Source organism: Anser brachyrhynchus (assembly GCF_964034855.1).
Source record: "Anser brachyrhynchus genome assembly, chromosome: Z".
Lineage (NCBI taxonomy): Eukaryota > Metazoa > Chordata > Aves > Anseriformes > Anatidae > Anser > Anser brachyrhynchus.
In genome coordinates this window covers 59,408,557-59,426,121 of record NC_137697.1, presented here as the reverse complement: position 1 = coordinate 59,426,121, position 17,565 = coordinate 59,408,557, and the positions used below count along the sequence as shown (strand labels likewise).

The following is a 17,565-nucleotide window of genomic DNA, read 5'->3' as shown; positions in this document are numbered from 1 at the left end:
TTCTTTTTTTTCCTCATAGATTTTTATTAATGCTGTAACCTTTTCAAGTATATAAAAAATGTGACTTAGCATGTGTCAATTCAGTGCCCCTGTTGTGGGGAGGGTTAAGTGGTGGGGAAGGATCAGAAAGGGGAATAATTGCTGTATGTAAGCTTAAGACCCCTTGAGAACCAATCCCAGGACCAGTAAGGCAAAACTTGCCTGGCTTTGGTCCTGTTACTTTAACCTCAGTTTAGCTGTGAAGTAGGGTATTACTGAACTCGCTAGATCTCCACTAAGACATTGTGAGGACTATCTTCTGATCTTTTTTACCAAAGCATAATCAAAGCAGTGGATTTTATTATGCCCTTACTAAAAGCAAATTAAATTACTCTGGAAACCTCTGTCAGCAAAACTTTTGTCTTAGTAGGAAAAATAAATTGTTTATTGTCACGACACTGTCCCTTAATGGCAGTGGCTGTGTTGTTGCTGTAAAATTGCAGAAATTCAATACTGCAATGGAAGACTTCTGTAAATGTGCTCATTCAGACCAGGCATTTAGTTAATGGGCAACATAGTTTGCCTTTCTTTAATGTGAATATCATCCTATAATCTTGCTGAGGCTTTTGTCTGCCAAAAGAGTGTATGTGTATGTATGTCCATACATGTCATTCTTATTTTAAAGTATTGCCATTCTTCATACTCTGCTATTAATGACGTTTTTTTCCTCTAAATTTTCTTGAAATAATGTTGTATCTGAAAATGATTTAGAAGGGGATTCTGAGAAAGTGCTTTGTGTTTTGATGACACATCTCTTGGCGCTCAGACTCTGGTAGCTTAGTCTATATTTCTGAGGCAGTGCCATGTGCTCTGAAAGGACAGCACATTGTGACAGAAGTTTTGCTTTTGTAAAATCAGTGCTTTTGACGCTTTGAGAGCACCCTTCATTTGTGAAAACCATGCCAGTCAATTCTTGTGGAAAAGGTAGAGACAAAATAGTATCCAGCTTCCTCTTGGAACATTGAACCAACAATTCTCTGTTAAGCACTGCGTATTGTTATGCAGGATGTTTTTCTCCCAACGTGCCAATCAAATTAATTTCCATTAGTCATTGAGTCTAAGTACTGAATGTGGAATGCATTTTTCCGAAGCAGCACATTATCTTTGGAAAGGAAGCTAGAGCTGCAAATGTTATAAGCACTGAAATATCCTTGGCAGTATTTCAGTTTTCCTGTACTCATTGCTGAAATTCCAGTACTGGAGCTCATACCTGTTCAGATGTATAATACTGTCAAGTCAGTAGATGAACACTTTTCAGGACCTTAGCGTAAAATATGTCATAATTTTGTTCTTTAGTATATGCAATAATGTCAACATGTTGAAGTGGTATTTGACATTGTTATGAATCCTGCAAAATACATTGCTTTCTTTTTTTTTTTCCCCTCTGCAGTTCAGATGGAGAAAATGGAACAGATGAAAGAAGAAAGCCAGGAAAATCACCTACTCTGTTGCTGCAGACTCCTACTGGTGAAGTGGAACATTTTGATGACCGGAAGAAAGTTGATGTTGCTAGGTAATGGTCAGGAGCATTGTCACGTTTCTGCTAGTGAGATAATCAGAATGTTTACCATCTATTCAAGAAGCTAAACTGAAAGGCGAGATTTAACAGACATCGCAGTTGTGGGTTGCCTTGCACACGATATGAGTAAACAGGGATCAGAGCCTACATCCAGGAGCTGATATGTCATTCCCCAGAAGCAGCCAGCATAGTGGGAATATGAACTTTTGGGCTGTCTTAGTTTTCCTGTTCTAGGGAAAAATACGTTGCACTGTTCAGTGCCTCTGCTGGTTACATCTCTTTCACAGTCAGTTTGACAAGCAGAAGTCCACCACACGGTGGACTTAAATACAGGTTTTGCATCCCTTTCACTTTCAACTGAGCAGCCAATGCAAAAGTCAGCAGTCAACCTGACACTGTGGTTCTGGTCACAAGTCAGACAGTTGCAAAGCATCACTTAATTTCCTCAAGCATCTTTAAGGAGAAGGTATTTGAAGTAATATGAAAAAATTAATGAGTACTTGCTTATGTAAACCTTCCTTAGTTTTATCTCTCTCATACAACTTAACTGTGTGCTGCAGAGGGGCTGGCATAGGTTTTGTGTAAGGCTGGCTGTTCAGTTTGACTGGTACACTGCATGGAAATATATGGGGCTATCCATGTGTATGGGAGGTTTCTGCTATAAGGCATTACAGTTTTGCATAAGCATTGCAGTTTTGACTGGAAACCCCAAACCTCACAAGTTTAGGAAATGGAGAAGACTTACCATGCAAGATACGATGCAGTAATGGAAGCTTGTAGCACCTTTTTTTCCCCATGGTATTAGCACTGCTCAGCACAACACGTTCTTCCAGTCATTCAGCAGAGTTGCTGTATTGTGTTTTATCCTTCCTGCTGATCTTCACCAGTCTGCATCTGAAGGCCTCTAAAAAGAACTAACTTCTTTTGTAGCCTGTTTATACATTTTTCTTCTGTGTGCAGTGTAAGCTCAGGGATAATGTTCTCTTTCTCATTTCTGCAGTGTTATCCCACCTCTGTTTTTGTTTTTCTAAACAGTTCATGTCATGAGTTTCTCCTGTATAAAACAAACAGAACTTATTTTCCCATCGTCCTCAGAGGTTTTCCTCTATACTCATTCTAAAAACCCAACAACTCAGAAGTAGTTGTTTCTCTTTTTCCAGTATGAGTGGCTAAAGCTGTACAGGAACAATTTCCTACCCAACTGTCAATCATAACTCCCCTTCATTTATTGGAGACCTCACTTCTAGGATTGCTGGCTATCTTCATGATTTCCATACACTACTCTGCACAGTTCATAGCCAGTCTTTGATTTGTGCATCTGTGTTTCTTTGTTGCACTTTCCAAATGGGACAGCCTTTTGTAGTACAAGTTCATAGCTTCAAGTATGCTACCTTGCACTCTCTACTACTATGTTTTGCCTTACTTTTCTTACATTGGTAAGTAACATGCTTAGTGTTTTATGTGTGGACCAGAAACAAACAAATGTGAAGCTAAGCACTCTGATGATACATTGTTTGTAAAAATGCCTTGATTATTATTTTTTTTCTTCCTTACAATTAGTAATTTAGAATACTCCTTCCAAATTAAAAAAGACCTTCAGTGAGGACTAGCATGGTTTAAGACTAAGACAGACTCTTCCTCATTGCTGTACAGTCCTTGAAGAATTGGATAATTGTTACTGGAGGGTTAATGTGTTTTGTAGAAAAGCATATCCTGTTGGTAACTTATAAAGATACATGAAATGAGATCAAGCATCTCACATAGTATATCTTTTTTATTTTCAGGACGAAAAGCAGTGCAGACAGTACACTCCTGACAACAGATATCAAGAATGATTCCAAGATTGAAAGGAAAAAACGTGTCTCAAATCAGGTAGGGCAGAGGATGGACTTGTATTTACTCTTACTAGACATAAACAAACAAAACTGCCACAAGAGCACCCTTGTTTACTAGTATTATAGTTCATGGTTATATAAGAATACAGGTTCCTTTATTCATCTGTGTAGGGTAATGACTTTATAACCACATAGCGAAAGTGAGGATTTACTATAAAGCAAGTGGGCAAAATGAGAAGGTACTGGGAGAATATGCAGTGGAATGGGTCACTTGATCATAAGAATATCTAATAAGGCATGTATCTTTGGTGGTGGGGCTTTTTGTTTTTTAGCTGAAGGCAAATGCACACTTTCATAAGCTGTTTCTGGATGTTCCCATTGATGAGCCACTGAAACAAAGTAAGTATTAAGACCCTTGTCACTGCTGGCTGTGGACCAAAATACTGTTGTTACCTGCCAACTGTGGCAGCATATAAAAGGCACTACGTACATTTTAAAATCCTTAAACTACAGCTGCCTGTAGCTGCGAGGCCTTCACCTGCATGCAGTGGGTGTTTCCATTGTAATCTTGCAAAACACAGATTTCTTTATTCTTCAGGTGTTGGGCATGTTTTGGAGTTGTAGTTTACTTTGCACTTCTTCACAGAGTAACCCAGTGCAACATTTTTTAGTACTGAAGCTCCCTCACTAAAGGCACTGCTTAATTGAGACAGCACCAGTCAGGTGACTAGCTTGGGCTTTTCTTGTTGTTGATGGTGCTCTGAAACTTAAAAGCACTGGTAGAAGGAGGACTTAAAAGATTCTACTGTTTCCTGTGATAGTTTTAACAAGTGAATTCTACATAGAGATGAAGGGCAAATGTTTCTTGAAATGAATACAAGGATAGCAGTTCATGAATGAGAATTGCTTTTGCTCAGTGGTTGTGAAGTAAAAGCAGGATTATTTTACATGTGTTCTACCTCTGTTGGTCATCTGGTCCAGACAACTGCTTAAGACCTAAAAGTTTTAAAGTTAAAACATTTAATGTATGTTTTTTTATATTTACATAATACAGTTACCAGAAAGCTAGTCTAAAACTTTGTAGGAGCCTAGGTGGTATTCCTTCAGAAAAAATTCATAGCTTATGGGAGCCAAGTTATGCATTTCAGTCTTTTTCAGATGTTTTGAATTAAACTTAGGCTTGTGAAATCTTCTGAGCTTCTCTATGTATTCTTAAAACTTTTTGAATATTTCAGGGTTTGACAATGTTTATCAAAAGGCATATACCCAAACAAATTATGGCTTTAAAAAAAAAAAGAGCAAAAAAAGATGCCAAATTTTTATTGTGGGTTATGGCTACCTTAAATATTATAGAATATCTTTGTGTTTTAGGTTTTACCTGTGCCCTGCAGAAAGAAATTCTGTACCAAGGAAAGTTATTCCTTTCTGAAAACTGGATTTGCTTCCATTCCAAGGTTTTTGGTAAAGACACTAAGGTTTGTAAAATCATTGTGTATGAAATAGTAATGCTGTTCCTTAGGAATTAGGTCATCACTAGAAGTTCAATCTATTGTGCAAGGCTAGAAAACACGCACGGAATACATGGACTGTTCAGAATCTAAGCCAAAAATCATTCTAGAATTGAGTGTTCATTAAGTATTTCCTGTCTGAAAAAAAAAGTGAAAGGAAAGGATATGAAATGTAATGATGTCAAGCCCACTTAACAGAAACTGTACAAAAATGTGTCTTTTGGGTTTGAAAAAGAGGAGGAGGAGGCAGGGTTGAAAAGTTTAAGGACTATGTTGGGGAAATGAAGGGAAGGATCAAGCATGCTGAGTAACAGACAATTAAAGAAGAAACTAAACCAGTCTTCAGAGTGGAGTGGCAAAGGGGCTCTTCTAGCTGATCCTTCTGGTTTTGCATGAACAGACGAGTGGGAAAGAAAAAACAGCCTGCAAGGTTTTTACTTGTGAGTCTAATGTGAAGAACAGAAATAGGACATGAACAATTGGGAAGATCCTAATTTACTAGTTCATCATTTACTCTTTTCTCAATATAGATATGACCCACATACGGTTTTAGGCCGGCCCCTGTGGCAAATATTATTTATACAGATTAAAAACTGTGTCCAAGAAGAAGTGTGTTCTGTTTTTATTGGTTTGGAGGTTTGGGAGTCTTTTTCTTTGTTTATGTAATCTCTGTTGTCTTTGAGCTTTTATTGGGAAACAGCTTGATTTTTGCTTCCTTCTTTATCAAGTACTTCCTTGAATGATTTCCTGTTCAGATCAAGACCCTTCTCAGTGAATTTAGGTGCTGAAACCAGTTTAGTACTTGCAATATCTTATTTGTCTTCTGTCAAATGTTGTGATGGAACACAGTATGTCTTTGAAATGGCTTTTAGGAAGGTAGAATAGGTTTAAAAAAATGATTAAAATGATTAACAACACACTACTGAGAGTGACTTAATGGCTTATTGCATATTAGTGCTTGGCCAAGAAACTGAGCTATGGTTATTTCCTAGTTGATGGATTGTACTAGTTACAGGTAGTATGTTAATGTGGATGGTGTGCATGTCAGTGAAAGCTATGTAGCACAACAAGGAAATCAAAATTAACAAAGGGTTGGAGAGTAGTTCATCATTTACTCTTTTCATTCATAGTTTGTAACACCTATCCTGTCATTAAAATTAAAGTTGCCGTGTAAGTAATCTCCTGTTCAGCACAAATGAAATGTGCATGGGTCTATTCCAAGCTGAGGGACAGCTTTCTAAAATTCAAGCTAAGCTAAATGTATATTACTAAAATCCAGTAAGAGTCTGCCAAGTAGAATAGAAAGACATTAAAAAAAGATGCAAAATGATAATCATGTAGTTCTAGAAAATAATGTTTGTAGAATATTTTTTAGAAAACATTGAGGGGAAAAAATGAAGAGTGAAAGATTGGCCTGGTCTTTTACTTCCGTCTGTCTTCCTCAGCCCCTACAACACACACTTTAAAGCTAGGTTCAGTCACATAGAGCATGCACTGACTTTTAGTAATACCATCAACAAAACAACAGGGAAATCAGGGATATAATAAAGAATAATGTAAAAGAGGGAGGAGGAAATCAAGCCTAACAGGAAAAACCACCTTCACAGCAGTCACGTATATTGACAAAGTTGCCAAGATGCAAAATCTGTATTACTTGGAACAATCTAAACTTATTCAGAACCCATCTGTTTTGAGAAGCAGCTGGTCTACATGTTCTATTTAATTTTTCAACACAAGTTTTCTACCTACAGAATCTTTGTTAAAACCTTTGGTAGGTGAAATAGCTATGCAAGTCAGGAGACTTGAATCTGCAATGCAAACACTTTGCACGTTCGAAAACAAGATTCCTTCTGCAGGACTTAATTGGCTTTGAAAGACTTCACTCTTTCCATGTCATTCTGTTTTGGCTATGCATGTTGGCCTGCGGTCTTTCCTGGAGCTAAGCATTGTCATAGTGTTTTAGTTGCTTTCCAAGATACCTGCAGGAAAACTTTGTTTTGTGAAAGAATTATTACTCCAGACAGAAATAAAATACTTTGCAGTGATTTTCCCATTTTAATCTAATGTTGAAGAAAGAGTGCAGTAAGCAAGTACTTAATCCCACTTAAGTACTCTTTAGTCTTGATTACAGTAACGTTATCCATCAAAATTGTATGCAGCAGAATGCCATTAACATCTCTTATTTAAAGTTCTTTGAGGTGGACTGAACCGATTCAAAACTTCTAAAACGCGTTTTTTTTATTATTACTGTTAGAATTTCTGCTGAAAAATCTGTGTTGTTTTTGGTTTTTATTTGTTTTGTCTTTGTTTATTTGCTTTTTAAAAGTGATGCAAATTCTTTTCTGACTGCATGACAGTTCTGTTTTTCTCCAGTCAAACACCCATCACAGCTGCTCCCTTCTTTCCACCCAGAAAAAAAAGTTTTTGGAATGAAAGTGTTACAAAAACTTTGTGGAACAAGAAAATAATCCACTTCAAGAAAAAGTATAGCGGAGTGCCTGTTTAATAACTTGTTTTCAAAAGACTTGACATCTGAAGCAGGACAAATAGACTTGACATATCAAGAACTGATAGAAAAATGGTGTCCAGACTTACAGGCCTAGGCCTAAAGATAATATAAAATTACAGGCATTGGGTTTTGTTTTGGTTGTCTTACACCCCTAACCCCACTCCAGATGCACCCCCTTCCCCTCTAGCACAGATTTTTTAAATGAAACTAAGCACTGAGTAATTGAGTGACCTTCTGGCCTTTAGATGACAATCAGTGAAGTGATTAGCCATGCTTAAACAGTGGCTGGAAATCTTGCATCCAGACAAACGTACACAAACAAATTTTTTGTTACCTGAAGCAAATGATAATTTTTCATTTCATAACTTGATGTTGCTTCACACTTAGCTTTTTTTCAGAATAATAACAAGGTTTTATGAAACAGAACGGAGTTAACTTAAAACACATCAGTTCAGGAGAACTCATTTCAGTGTTCTAATCACTCATTGGTCAATCTTTGGACACTTTTAATTCTGAATTTCTCAGGTAGTTGAAGCAAAGGAATACTTAATAGAAGCTGGCGTCTATCCATGTGTATCCTGGATTGATATATTTGTCTAAGTTCCTAAGCTCTAGGCTTTCCAACAGTAAGTCAAACCAATTATTCAGTCCTTTGTTATGTGAGGTTTACAAGACCCCATAAAGAATATCTGCATATAAATGCAAAGGAGGCAAAATTGAGAACTTCTCAACATAAATGTTGAAGTTCGGATGGCACACACAAGAGTCAATTTAAATGAGACAGTAGATATGTGGGTATTGGATCATTCAGTGATACTGAAGGACAAGCTGTTTACTCAGCTGCTTGTTGCAAATTAAGGGGTCTGTAAAGTGGTAAAGAGTTACAGGTTCATTCTTCAACAAGCCTCTTGTCTGATGTGTTCTGAAATGTTTGTTATTGTTTTTTTTTTTCCTAAACAGGAAGCCTAACTTTAAGACTAGTTTGTTCTGCAGATCTACTGTGAACTAAGCCCGTAGTCTTTTAAGAGCTGGAAGGAGTAAGAAAAGGAAAACATAAGCAAAAGCCTGGACTGGCATCTGATCAAAATAGAAATAAAAATAGTTAAGAAATAGCGTTGTTCTGAAACCATACCTACACAAATGAGTTGTTAGTAATCAGGGACATAGCAGATAAATCTTTGTGTGTAGAGCACTGAAGATCTGATTTATAGCAATTGGTAGACTGGCTCCTTGTGTATGCAGATTTGTGTGCATGTATTGGGACTAACACTACAATGGTCTTGTTTCAGATTAGCATACCTGTGCTCTCAGTGACACTTCTGAAGAAAACCAAAACTGCCCTTCTTGTGCCAAATGCTCTGATCATAGCAACAGTCACAGATAGAGTAAGTACTGGTAGAGGACAACACTTCCATACCCCACTGCTTTCTTTTTCATTTTTTTCCTGCTTTCTTGCCGTCACTATTTACAGGCAGTTATCATGAGGGATTCTTGAAGGTGCCAGGTGGTCATTTAAACAGCTAGAAGAATTGGTAACCTGTCATCATTTAGATTTTGACCCTGGAGGATCTGGTTTCTTAGGGGATAATTTGAGCTTCTGCCTCATCTCTGGTGACAGGCAAGGACCATTTTTTCCCTCCTGCTAACTTCCTGTCTTTTTTTCTTTGGACCTGCAGCAAACAAAGTTATATTTAGCTTGATGAGGAGAAGAGAAAAGGAATCTCTGGTTGCAACTTATTGCTTGTAATCTGTCATTCCTCATTCTCCAAGAATGCTATGTAGGGGCACTGGGGGAGCTAAAACAATTGGGTCAGAAAGTGCATGCAGGGAGGGTTATCTACATTGTTGGCAGCCCTTTACAGTATTCTTACATTTATTTGGCTGACTCATCTGATCAGCAACACCCTAGCTGCAACAAAATACAGTTTCTCCCAGTAATTCTCTGTAGTAATTGCATCAATCTGTAGAAAATGTGATTATCCATCTTATAAGCAGCTTTAGGAATGACCCATTTTCACGGCAGAATAGTTTTGTGGACATGGGAGAATGTACAAAGAATTAGTTTTTTCTTTTTTAAGTTAGGGAAAACACAGTATGCAAAGTCTTTAAAACAAACAAGAAAAATTGTTTTGAATAATAGATCTGTGCTATACTCTGGTTCCTGCAGCAGAACATGTTGAATTTTCTGTGCCTGTTCCGTGTTCCATGTGATTAACCTCAGTTCATAGGTTTAGAAAGAGCAGACGTTTTCCCTGCTATATGAAGGTTCTTTAAAATAGTTATGTGATCAGCAAAACCACCTACCACTTTTAGTTAGATAAAAGGAAGCTTGTACTGTGTGTCTTTTCTCCAAACAGTTTTGGAAATTTTGTTTTTCAGTACATGTTTGTCTCCCTGCTCTCCAGAGATACCACCTACAAGCTATTAAAATCTATCTGTAGACATCTTGGGGTAAGTACTAATGGGAATGAAAACGGTATGTAGCTTTGTGTTCATTATTACTGCTTTACTGCTTTTAAATGCTAGGCAGTTGCTAAATGTGTTCCTTCTTAAAACTGCTGCTTTTTTTCAGGATACAAGTATGGGCAACAGTTCCAATCCATCTTCTGCTGAAAACAGCTTCAGGGCTGATCGTCCTACAACTCTGACCCTGGTAAACAGCTTCAGTGTTTGTTCTTTTGTTGCATGGCGCTGTTCATTGCAAGTCCCACTTACAAATTCTGAGGGAAGGAAACCAAAGGGATTTGTGACATCTGTTTCTGAAGCTTCTATGAGCTATTTAACATTAAGAAGCAGTGGAAATGATTAGCAAAGGTGTAGTTTGATCTGATTAGGTGCATATGCCCTACATATTTCTCTCTAGCTGACAGATTTCACAACTCTTGGCACTAACTTACAGTTGCCACTTCCTCTGCCATTAACTATTTTTGAAGTGTTTCTTGTTGCAATTCTTCCTTGTGAACCAGCTCAGACAACTGAAAGAGCTGTGTTAGCCACATGTAATGACCAGATTCTAACTAGTAATGCCTGTTCTAGACTTCTGTGTTTGTCTAATAGCATTTCTTTTGCTGGCAGGCTTAATCTCTTTGCTTAAATGAGGGCACGAAATGGGGCTTAAATTCTGGTGATAAGGGGCTTATTTTGCTGACATTGATCTTAACATCTTGATATCAAAAATTATTCCTGGTCAGACAGTTTTAAATCTGTAATTGCTTGTTCGGTTTCTAAAGGGAGATCAGAGGAAGTAAGACTGGTTAGACTTAGAACAGGGCTGAATGTTGCTGTGATTATTTTTCCATCAGGATTTCAATGAGGACTATTCTGATCTGGATAGAATAGTGCAGCAACGAAGACAAGAGATGGAGGAGTCCAGTAGCACAGGCTCACAGACCCCAGAGCTTGAATGCTTTCAAGGTGAGTGGGATCATGGGGCCGCAAGAAAATGGGTAGAGCTTAGTTCTCAGTTTTGCTTCTGCAATCCCCTTCTCATGTGGAGGTGTATCTGTTCTCCACAGTCCTGTGGAGTCCTTTCTTTTTATCTAAGATCTTCCTCCAAGTCACAATAACTGGGTTTCCATTATTATATCCCTTTGTCATCCAGAGTTAAGAAATGACTTTGTAAGCATCAGGTTTGATTTATCACTACTGCCTCCAGTTGCATGCACTGTCTGCTCCCTACACTCCCTGTCAGTTATGCTACCAGACATACAACTTAGGAGGTGTTTGTCCTTTATTCTTCTCTGTTGTTGTTGTTTTTTTTAGTGAACTATTTTGAAGTTGTTCAAGTTACACAGTAACGTCTTCTAATCTATACGAATAAAGATTATGTGCTCTGTCATTCACAGGCTTTTGGTCATCAAAAAAAGATTATTTTTGAAATGGTTTTCCTTTTTTTTTTTTTAAAACCCTGGTTTTATTCTTTGCAGTCATAAAGAAACACACTGCACGTAAGTTCATAAATATTGCAGAATTCATTTAATGTGGCACATGCTGAATGTTATTAACAGCAAAATCTAGGGTATTAGTCTGCTATGCAATTACTATATATTAGCATATTAATGTGGTTTTGTTCCATTTTTATTCCTGGTTCCATCTGGACTTCAGTGAATTTGTATAATTAGACATTTTTACCTTTACTTTCAAATGAAACATTATAAATATTTTAATAGCAGTTTTCAGTTGGGTTAGTTTTATTTAACTCTTCTTTCTTCCGATGTCAGTTTTGTTCAGTAGTACAATTGGAGGTTATTTGCTTTCATATTTACTGTGTGTGTGTTTTTAATTGTTTAGTGTTTGTGGAGCAGTACCTAAATTTTAGTGTCATTACTTGCAGTGTGAATGCTTCTGAATAATGATCTAACTTGCTGTCTTTCTTCCTTAAGGCTGATAACTACTTCAAACCTTTCAATTTTCTTTTACACAGCAGAAAAAAAGCAATACCCAGTTAAAGAATTGCTAGGAATTAAAGGAAAATCATTTGAGGGGCAGATGTCCCTTGTGATTCTGTTTCTTGGTATCATTAGATCAGTCCAGAATGTACAAGTAAAACATGAGCAAATCTGTGTGAGACAGGATTTTTCTGTCCTATCTCACTCAAGATATCATCTGCAATTAGGAAAAAAAAAAAAAAAGGTTGGGGGGGGGGCAGGAGAAGGAGCTATAGTCTTCCCTTTCAAAGTAACAATGTTTTATCTCCATTTGAAATTGCTATTAAAGTACTCTGGAATCATCACTATAGCATATTCAGTCCTTTTGAGAGATTACTTCTGGGTCTGTTTAATCTTCTGACTGGAAATTCATTGATAATCTGTGGAGCTTGCATGGGCTGCCATATCTCAAAGGATCTGGAAATGTAAATTTACCATACACAATCCTCTTCCTGTCCAGGTGCTTCTTTCTGCATTGTCATTATGTTGAATTATCATGCAAACTATTTTAAGGACAGTAAACCAACTGCTGCTTTCTATCCATGTCCATAAATGCTTGTTAAACTCCTCCTGTTTCTTGACAAACTTAAGCTACTAATAGTTTCCTTTGACTTCATATTTTGGCCTTATTCAAAATCCTGCTTTTGACAGATTATCGTGTCGTCGAGACACAGACTCACTTGAAAGTTTCAAAGACCGAAGCAAAGTCTGCCCGTTCAGATGCACACAGTAAACACGTACCCGAAGGAAAAGCCAGAAACAGTCTTCGAAATGGTAAGGAATTAAGGGCAGATCTTCAGTTGGAGTTAGTTAAGTTCATATAATTTATACTATCTGTTGCATGCTTCAAAACACCATTTGTGTACCCTGCTGTGTTTTGATCAAAATAACACTTTGTTCTTTTCCTAGCAGGTCATTCTGAAGCTTTCAGATTCTTCCACAAAATGAAGTCCCAAAAGCCCTTATCGCTGAACCACATACTTGTATTTTATGCAGTTCTGTAAGTAAACAATTAATATAAAGATTGTCAAAATACTTGGATTTTCTTACATATACATAGATTAGTATCTTCTAAGCTTTGCTTGAAAGAGGAAATTGTTGTGAATTTTGGCCTTTATCCTTTTCAGAAACAGAAATGCCAGGGCAGACCTATTTAATGGCCATTTACTTATAAAAGTAAAGGATGTTTTGATTCAGGAGATGCTGGAGTTTAACAACTTGCAAGTTCATTTTATGGGGCATTTATCAAAGCCATACTCAAGGAATAGACTTTCAGAACTGTCTGAATGCCATTGGTTGGGTATTCCTGAGTTTTAGAAACTTAAACGATTTTTAAAAGATCCCATTATTATTCAACATGTACAAATAATGATTTAATGGCCTTTTAATGTTAAATTTTTCAGGTACTTCTGAAGTTTCCATGTCCATACAAACTTAACTGATGTACCTTATTTTGCTCTCTTACAGTGTCTGTGTTTTAATATTTTCTACCTTCTACATGAGATACAAAATCAATGTCCTGGAGGAACGTCTTATTTCCATCACATCCTTTGATTCACATGTTAAAGAGTAAGATACTCTGTAGCTACTTTAATTTAAAAAGTATCTATTTTTCCAGTGCTCCAAGCTGTTTTCTTCTGAAACTCCTGTAATACTGTAGTGCCCTCGGGATTCTTTGTGTTCTGTAGTTCTTGTATTTGCACAAACCTCATCTCACAGGTTTCTGTTCGAGAGTTTTAATGCAAGTGTAATATGTCATGATGTAATATTACTTCCAGCATGTAAAGATAGCTGTGAGTAACTTCAGTGTAAACTGCTAAAGAGAAATTTTTTCCAGATAATGATTCTCTTAAAAAGCTATGACTTTAGTCTTAGGTCTTAATGTCATTTTATTAGCCTAAGATGATAGAAGGTATTTCATAGTCTTTGGACTAATACATCTGATTTGTTTGTGGGATGTTTTCCAAAGCTTTGGGCTGCCCAGATCTTCTTTAGAAACTGATGTCCTGTCCTTCTAAAATAAATAATAGTAGTAATAGTAAAAACTGCAACCAGGAAGCATTCTTTGTTTATTTGAAGGGGAATGGCAAAAAGATAGGCCATAGGAAAAGGGTTCAAGGACTGCTCTCTATATAAAGTAGAAAGATAGTTATCAAATCATGTTTCCTGGTAGCATGTAAGAAATACTCAAGCTATAAAAAAAAATAGAAAACATGCTGTTAGTGCATGATAAGTCTAGGGAAGGACCAGTGCAGGACTGCTGATCTTTTATTAGAATTCTCCTAGCAATTCTTCAGTAATTTTATTCCATAGCTGTGGAAGAACCCAGATCATGGATGTGATCTACCCCTGATGTTATTTTTTTATCCATGTTGAATGGACAGGAAATCTGCAGACAGCAAATGGAGAGGCAGTTCAGGGGCATGCACCATGGCAGTATGCCATTGTAGGTCATATCAGTTTCCTATTCTTCTCTTAGGACAGAAGGCAGTTCAGCTGTATGCTGAGAATGCTATGAACTTATTTAGTATTACATTTTGCATAAACTCTTCTCCCCTGCTTACAATGGATGTTTTTTTTCTGAGCTTCCCTGAAAAACATGACTTAAAATCATTTGTAAATCTCACTGCAATGCCTGCAGTGACACACAGTTAGAAATGCTGACAGCTAGAGAAGCACCACCTGAAAAACAGAAGAAAATAAAATTCAAGACAGCTGTACCAGGCTGGATGGAACTGTCTGCAAAGTGTTTCAGACTTGTAGCAAATCCTTGAGTGCAGTTGCTTGTTAACTCAGCTTAATTTGACAACCCCTCCATGAAAAATACGTCACTCTGACAATGCAATCTTGGTCATACTGAACAATGACTGCTGCTTAGGATCCAGCTGCTTTCATATGTGTTCTGTGGAAAGCAGCATGACGGGCATACTTGTGTTAGAAGATAGATTTAGGTTCTTGAAAAAAAAGAATATGAAGGAAACAGTTCTTTATCTTGAAAAGGCTTACATCTATATTTCACCAACAATACAAGGAGAAGGGTAAATTTACCAAATAGTAGGCAATGTTTAAAAAATATATATATATATATTCCCACTTCTGGCATGTTTTGATTAGCAGGATACTTTTCCCTCTTCAGAAGCACTCTTAAACAGGAAGGTCCTGTTTTCTGTCATTCTGATACTAAACAGTACAACATATGGGATGACCTAATGTGCACTTCAGCCGTGTCAACAGGCTGGGCTTTTTGGTTTCCTGTAAGTCACAAGACACGGAACTTATGCAACTCTTTAACTTCTAGTGGAAATAGCTGTAAAGTTTTCATCCAAGCTTCTGAGGAATGAGACAATACAAAGAATGCAGTCAAGAGTACAAAAGTGACTTAGGCCTTTGCTTCAGTAAACAAGTACTGTTCACAATGTTACCATTCAAAGTATTTCTATCTACCTGTCTTTCAGTTCTGCTTTCTACTTTTTCACTTCCATCATACTGAATTCTTCATTCTGTTTGACAGCCATCCAGTGCGCCAAGGTTTGGGATCTCATCTGCAAATTAATGCTGATGCCCTCTGTGATGAATTAACTGCCAATCTTATAAAATTGGAAAAGGTAAATTCGTATGATATGATGTAAATGCCAATACATTAATCAGGTTCTTGCTGAATTTCTATAGTCTGTTATTTTGAAAGTGTCAAGTCACTCCTGTATTTGGTACACAGAACTGGCATTCTTACTAGACAAAATACTGAGGTTTTGTCTATCATAAGTTAGCCCAAGTACATGCATTAGTATATGTAAGTGTTTTGCCTTCACTTGAGGCTCAAGATAAAGAACACTAGTAAACCAGACACTTCAGGAGGTGATTATTACATATATGGATCTTGATTTATTTTTTTTCCTTTGTCCATTGGGGCTAGGGATTTTGAACTTAGCAGGCAATTTCCTTAACAGGATTTCCTTGTCTGTAGCTTTTGTTTGTGTTTTTGTATTTTTGATTTAAAAAACAAATAAACAAAAAACATGCTGGCATTCATAGTCATCCTCCTTATACTGAATGGTTAGAATCTGCCTGTTTCTCTTCAGTAACACAAATGTTGTTTCACCAGCTGTGTAATTCCCTATACCTGACCTTTACACTTCACCATTCTCTAATTGCAAGACTAAATGCCCGTGCTGAAATTGGAATCCTATGCAAAACAAGAGTGGGTGGGGAGACCTTATTTCTGCTTTAGGTGTTGTGGTGGGTTAACTTCGGGCAGCAGTCAGACCCACCATTTCAGCTGCTCTCTCACTCTCCCTCCTCAGCAGGACAGGGGAAGAAAATAGGATGAGGAAGTCTATGGATCAAAATAAAGACAGGGAAACTGCAAAACAGTTACTACTGCAGGCAAAACAGAAACTTGGGGAAAATCAGTGTAACTTATTGCCATTTAAAATAGATTTGGGTAGCAAGAAACCAAGACAAATGTTAGAACAACACTTTTTCTCCCCTCTATCCCAGGCTTATCTTCACTCCTTCACTGCTGATTCCTCTTCTCCCTCCCTGCCCCTGAGCTGTTTTTGGGGATCAGTGGGGGGGTTACGGTGGTGCATAGACAGTTTTGTCTCTGCCACTCCTTCCTTTCATTTTTCCCCTGCTCCAGAGTAGGCTTGTCCAAGGGCAGCTGTACCTTCAGGAAATATCTACTTGCTCATGGAAAGCCCACAGCAGAGCTGCAGTGTGGATATCTGCTCTGCCACTGGGGCACTTCCACCCTTCCTCTTCTCCTTTCTCCTCCTCCCCCTCCTCCAGCCTTGATGTTCTCTGTGTTGTTTCGGACTCTTTTTCTCTCCTTCTCTCTCTGTCTGGTGTCTTTGCCATGTATTAAATGTGCTTTCCCAGAGATGCAAACAACTTTTCTGCTGGGCTCAGCTGTGTCCTGAGGTGGGTCCATTGGAGCCAGCTGGAATGGCTGCATTTAACATGGGACAGCCCCAGCCTCTCTTCACAGAGGTCACCCTGCAGTACACACCACCACCACCAAAATGTTGACACCTATGCCTAGTATAAGCATATGAAACATGTATATTGGGAAGAAGTCAGCATCACTCACCAAATATGGAAAAAAAGGACTAGTGAAAACAGTTTTTGGAATTCCTACATGCTTAAGTCACATGGAATACTTTTGCCTCTGTTTCTAAAACTGGGTGTTTGCCAAGGTCTTTCAATGCCTTTTTATCCCCAAAATAGGTTTCCCAAATAGCCTAAAGCTACGTTTATATAATATCACTGTTAACTGTGTGGCATAGGATTTATAGAGCCTCTGCCAATATCAGATCTTTCCCCACACACAGCCACCCCCTTGTATGTAGAAATCTAGAATAATGCCAGCATAACCCCTTTGTATGCTCTGGATGATAGCTTTATGAATACAAGAGAAAAATGCTTACCAGATGATTACTAGTTACAATCTTTAGCCATATTAGGCCATTTAAGAGGTTACAGCCTTCCAGCTGTCTGGGGCAGGCTTTCAGCTGGTGAGATGGTCCATGGGAGACCTCATTTCATTTCAGTGGGAAGCCAGCCAGTCTTTTGTAGCAGGCCTAGGCACTTTCACAGTCCCTTATATAGTCTGAGCTAGGAGCCACAGTAAAAGGCAGCCGGATGGTCAGAGCATTAGCTATTCCCAGAGAAGTGACCCTCTGTCCTGAATTAGAGTCTTAAGTCATGTGCTTTTTTCAGTTACTGCCTG

At 37.8% G+C, this 17,565-nt stretch overlaps 1 protein-coding gene across 2 annotated transcripts in view; it reads left to right on the top strand.

The window, feature by feature from the left end:
* The window catches only part of GRAMD2B (GRAM domain containing 2B), a 32,638-nt gene that overhangs the window by 12,297 nt on the left and 2,776 nt on the right, over nt 1-17,565 (top strand). Inside the window, exons 2-13 of one of the 2 annotated variants that reach the window (XM_080573968.1) lie at nt 1,430-1,552; nt 3,343-3,430; nt 3,726-3,792; nt 4,765-4,868; nt 8,700-8,795; nt 9,790-9,861; nt 9,983-10,063; nt 10,713-10,824; nt 12,489-12,611; nt 12,750-12,837; nt 13,305-13,406; nt 15,349-15,442. In XM_080573968.1, the coding sequence (XP_080430094.1) occupies nt 1,430-1,552; nt 3,343-3,430; nt 3,726-3,792; nt 4,765-4,868; nt 8,700-8,795; nt 9,790-9,861; nt 9,983-10,063; nt 10,713-10,824; nt 12,489-12,611; nt 12,750-12,837; nt 13,305-13,406; nt 15,349-15,442 (1,150 nt within the window). Of the gene's footprint in view, nt 1-1,429; nt 1,553-3,342; nt 3,431-3,725; nt 3,793-4,764; nt 4,869-8,699; nt 8,796-9,789; nt 9,862-9,982; nt 10,064-10,712; nt 10,825-12,488; nt 12,612-12,746; nt 12,838-13,304; nt 13,407-15,348; nt 15,443-17,565 lie in introns of both variants that reach the window. The other variant, XM_080573967.1, reaches the window with a different exon arrangement.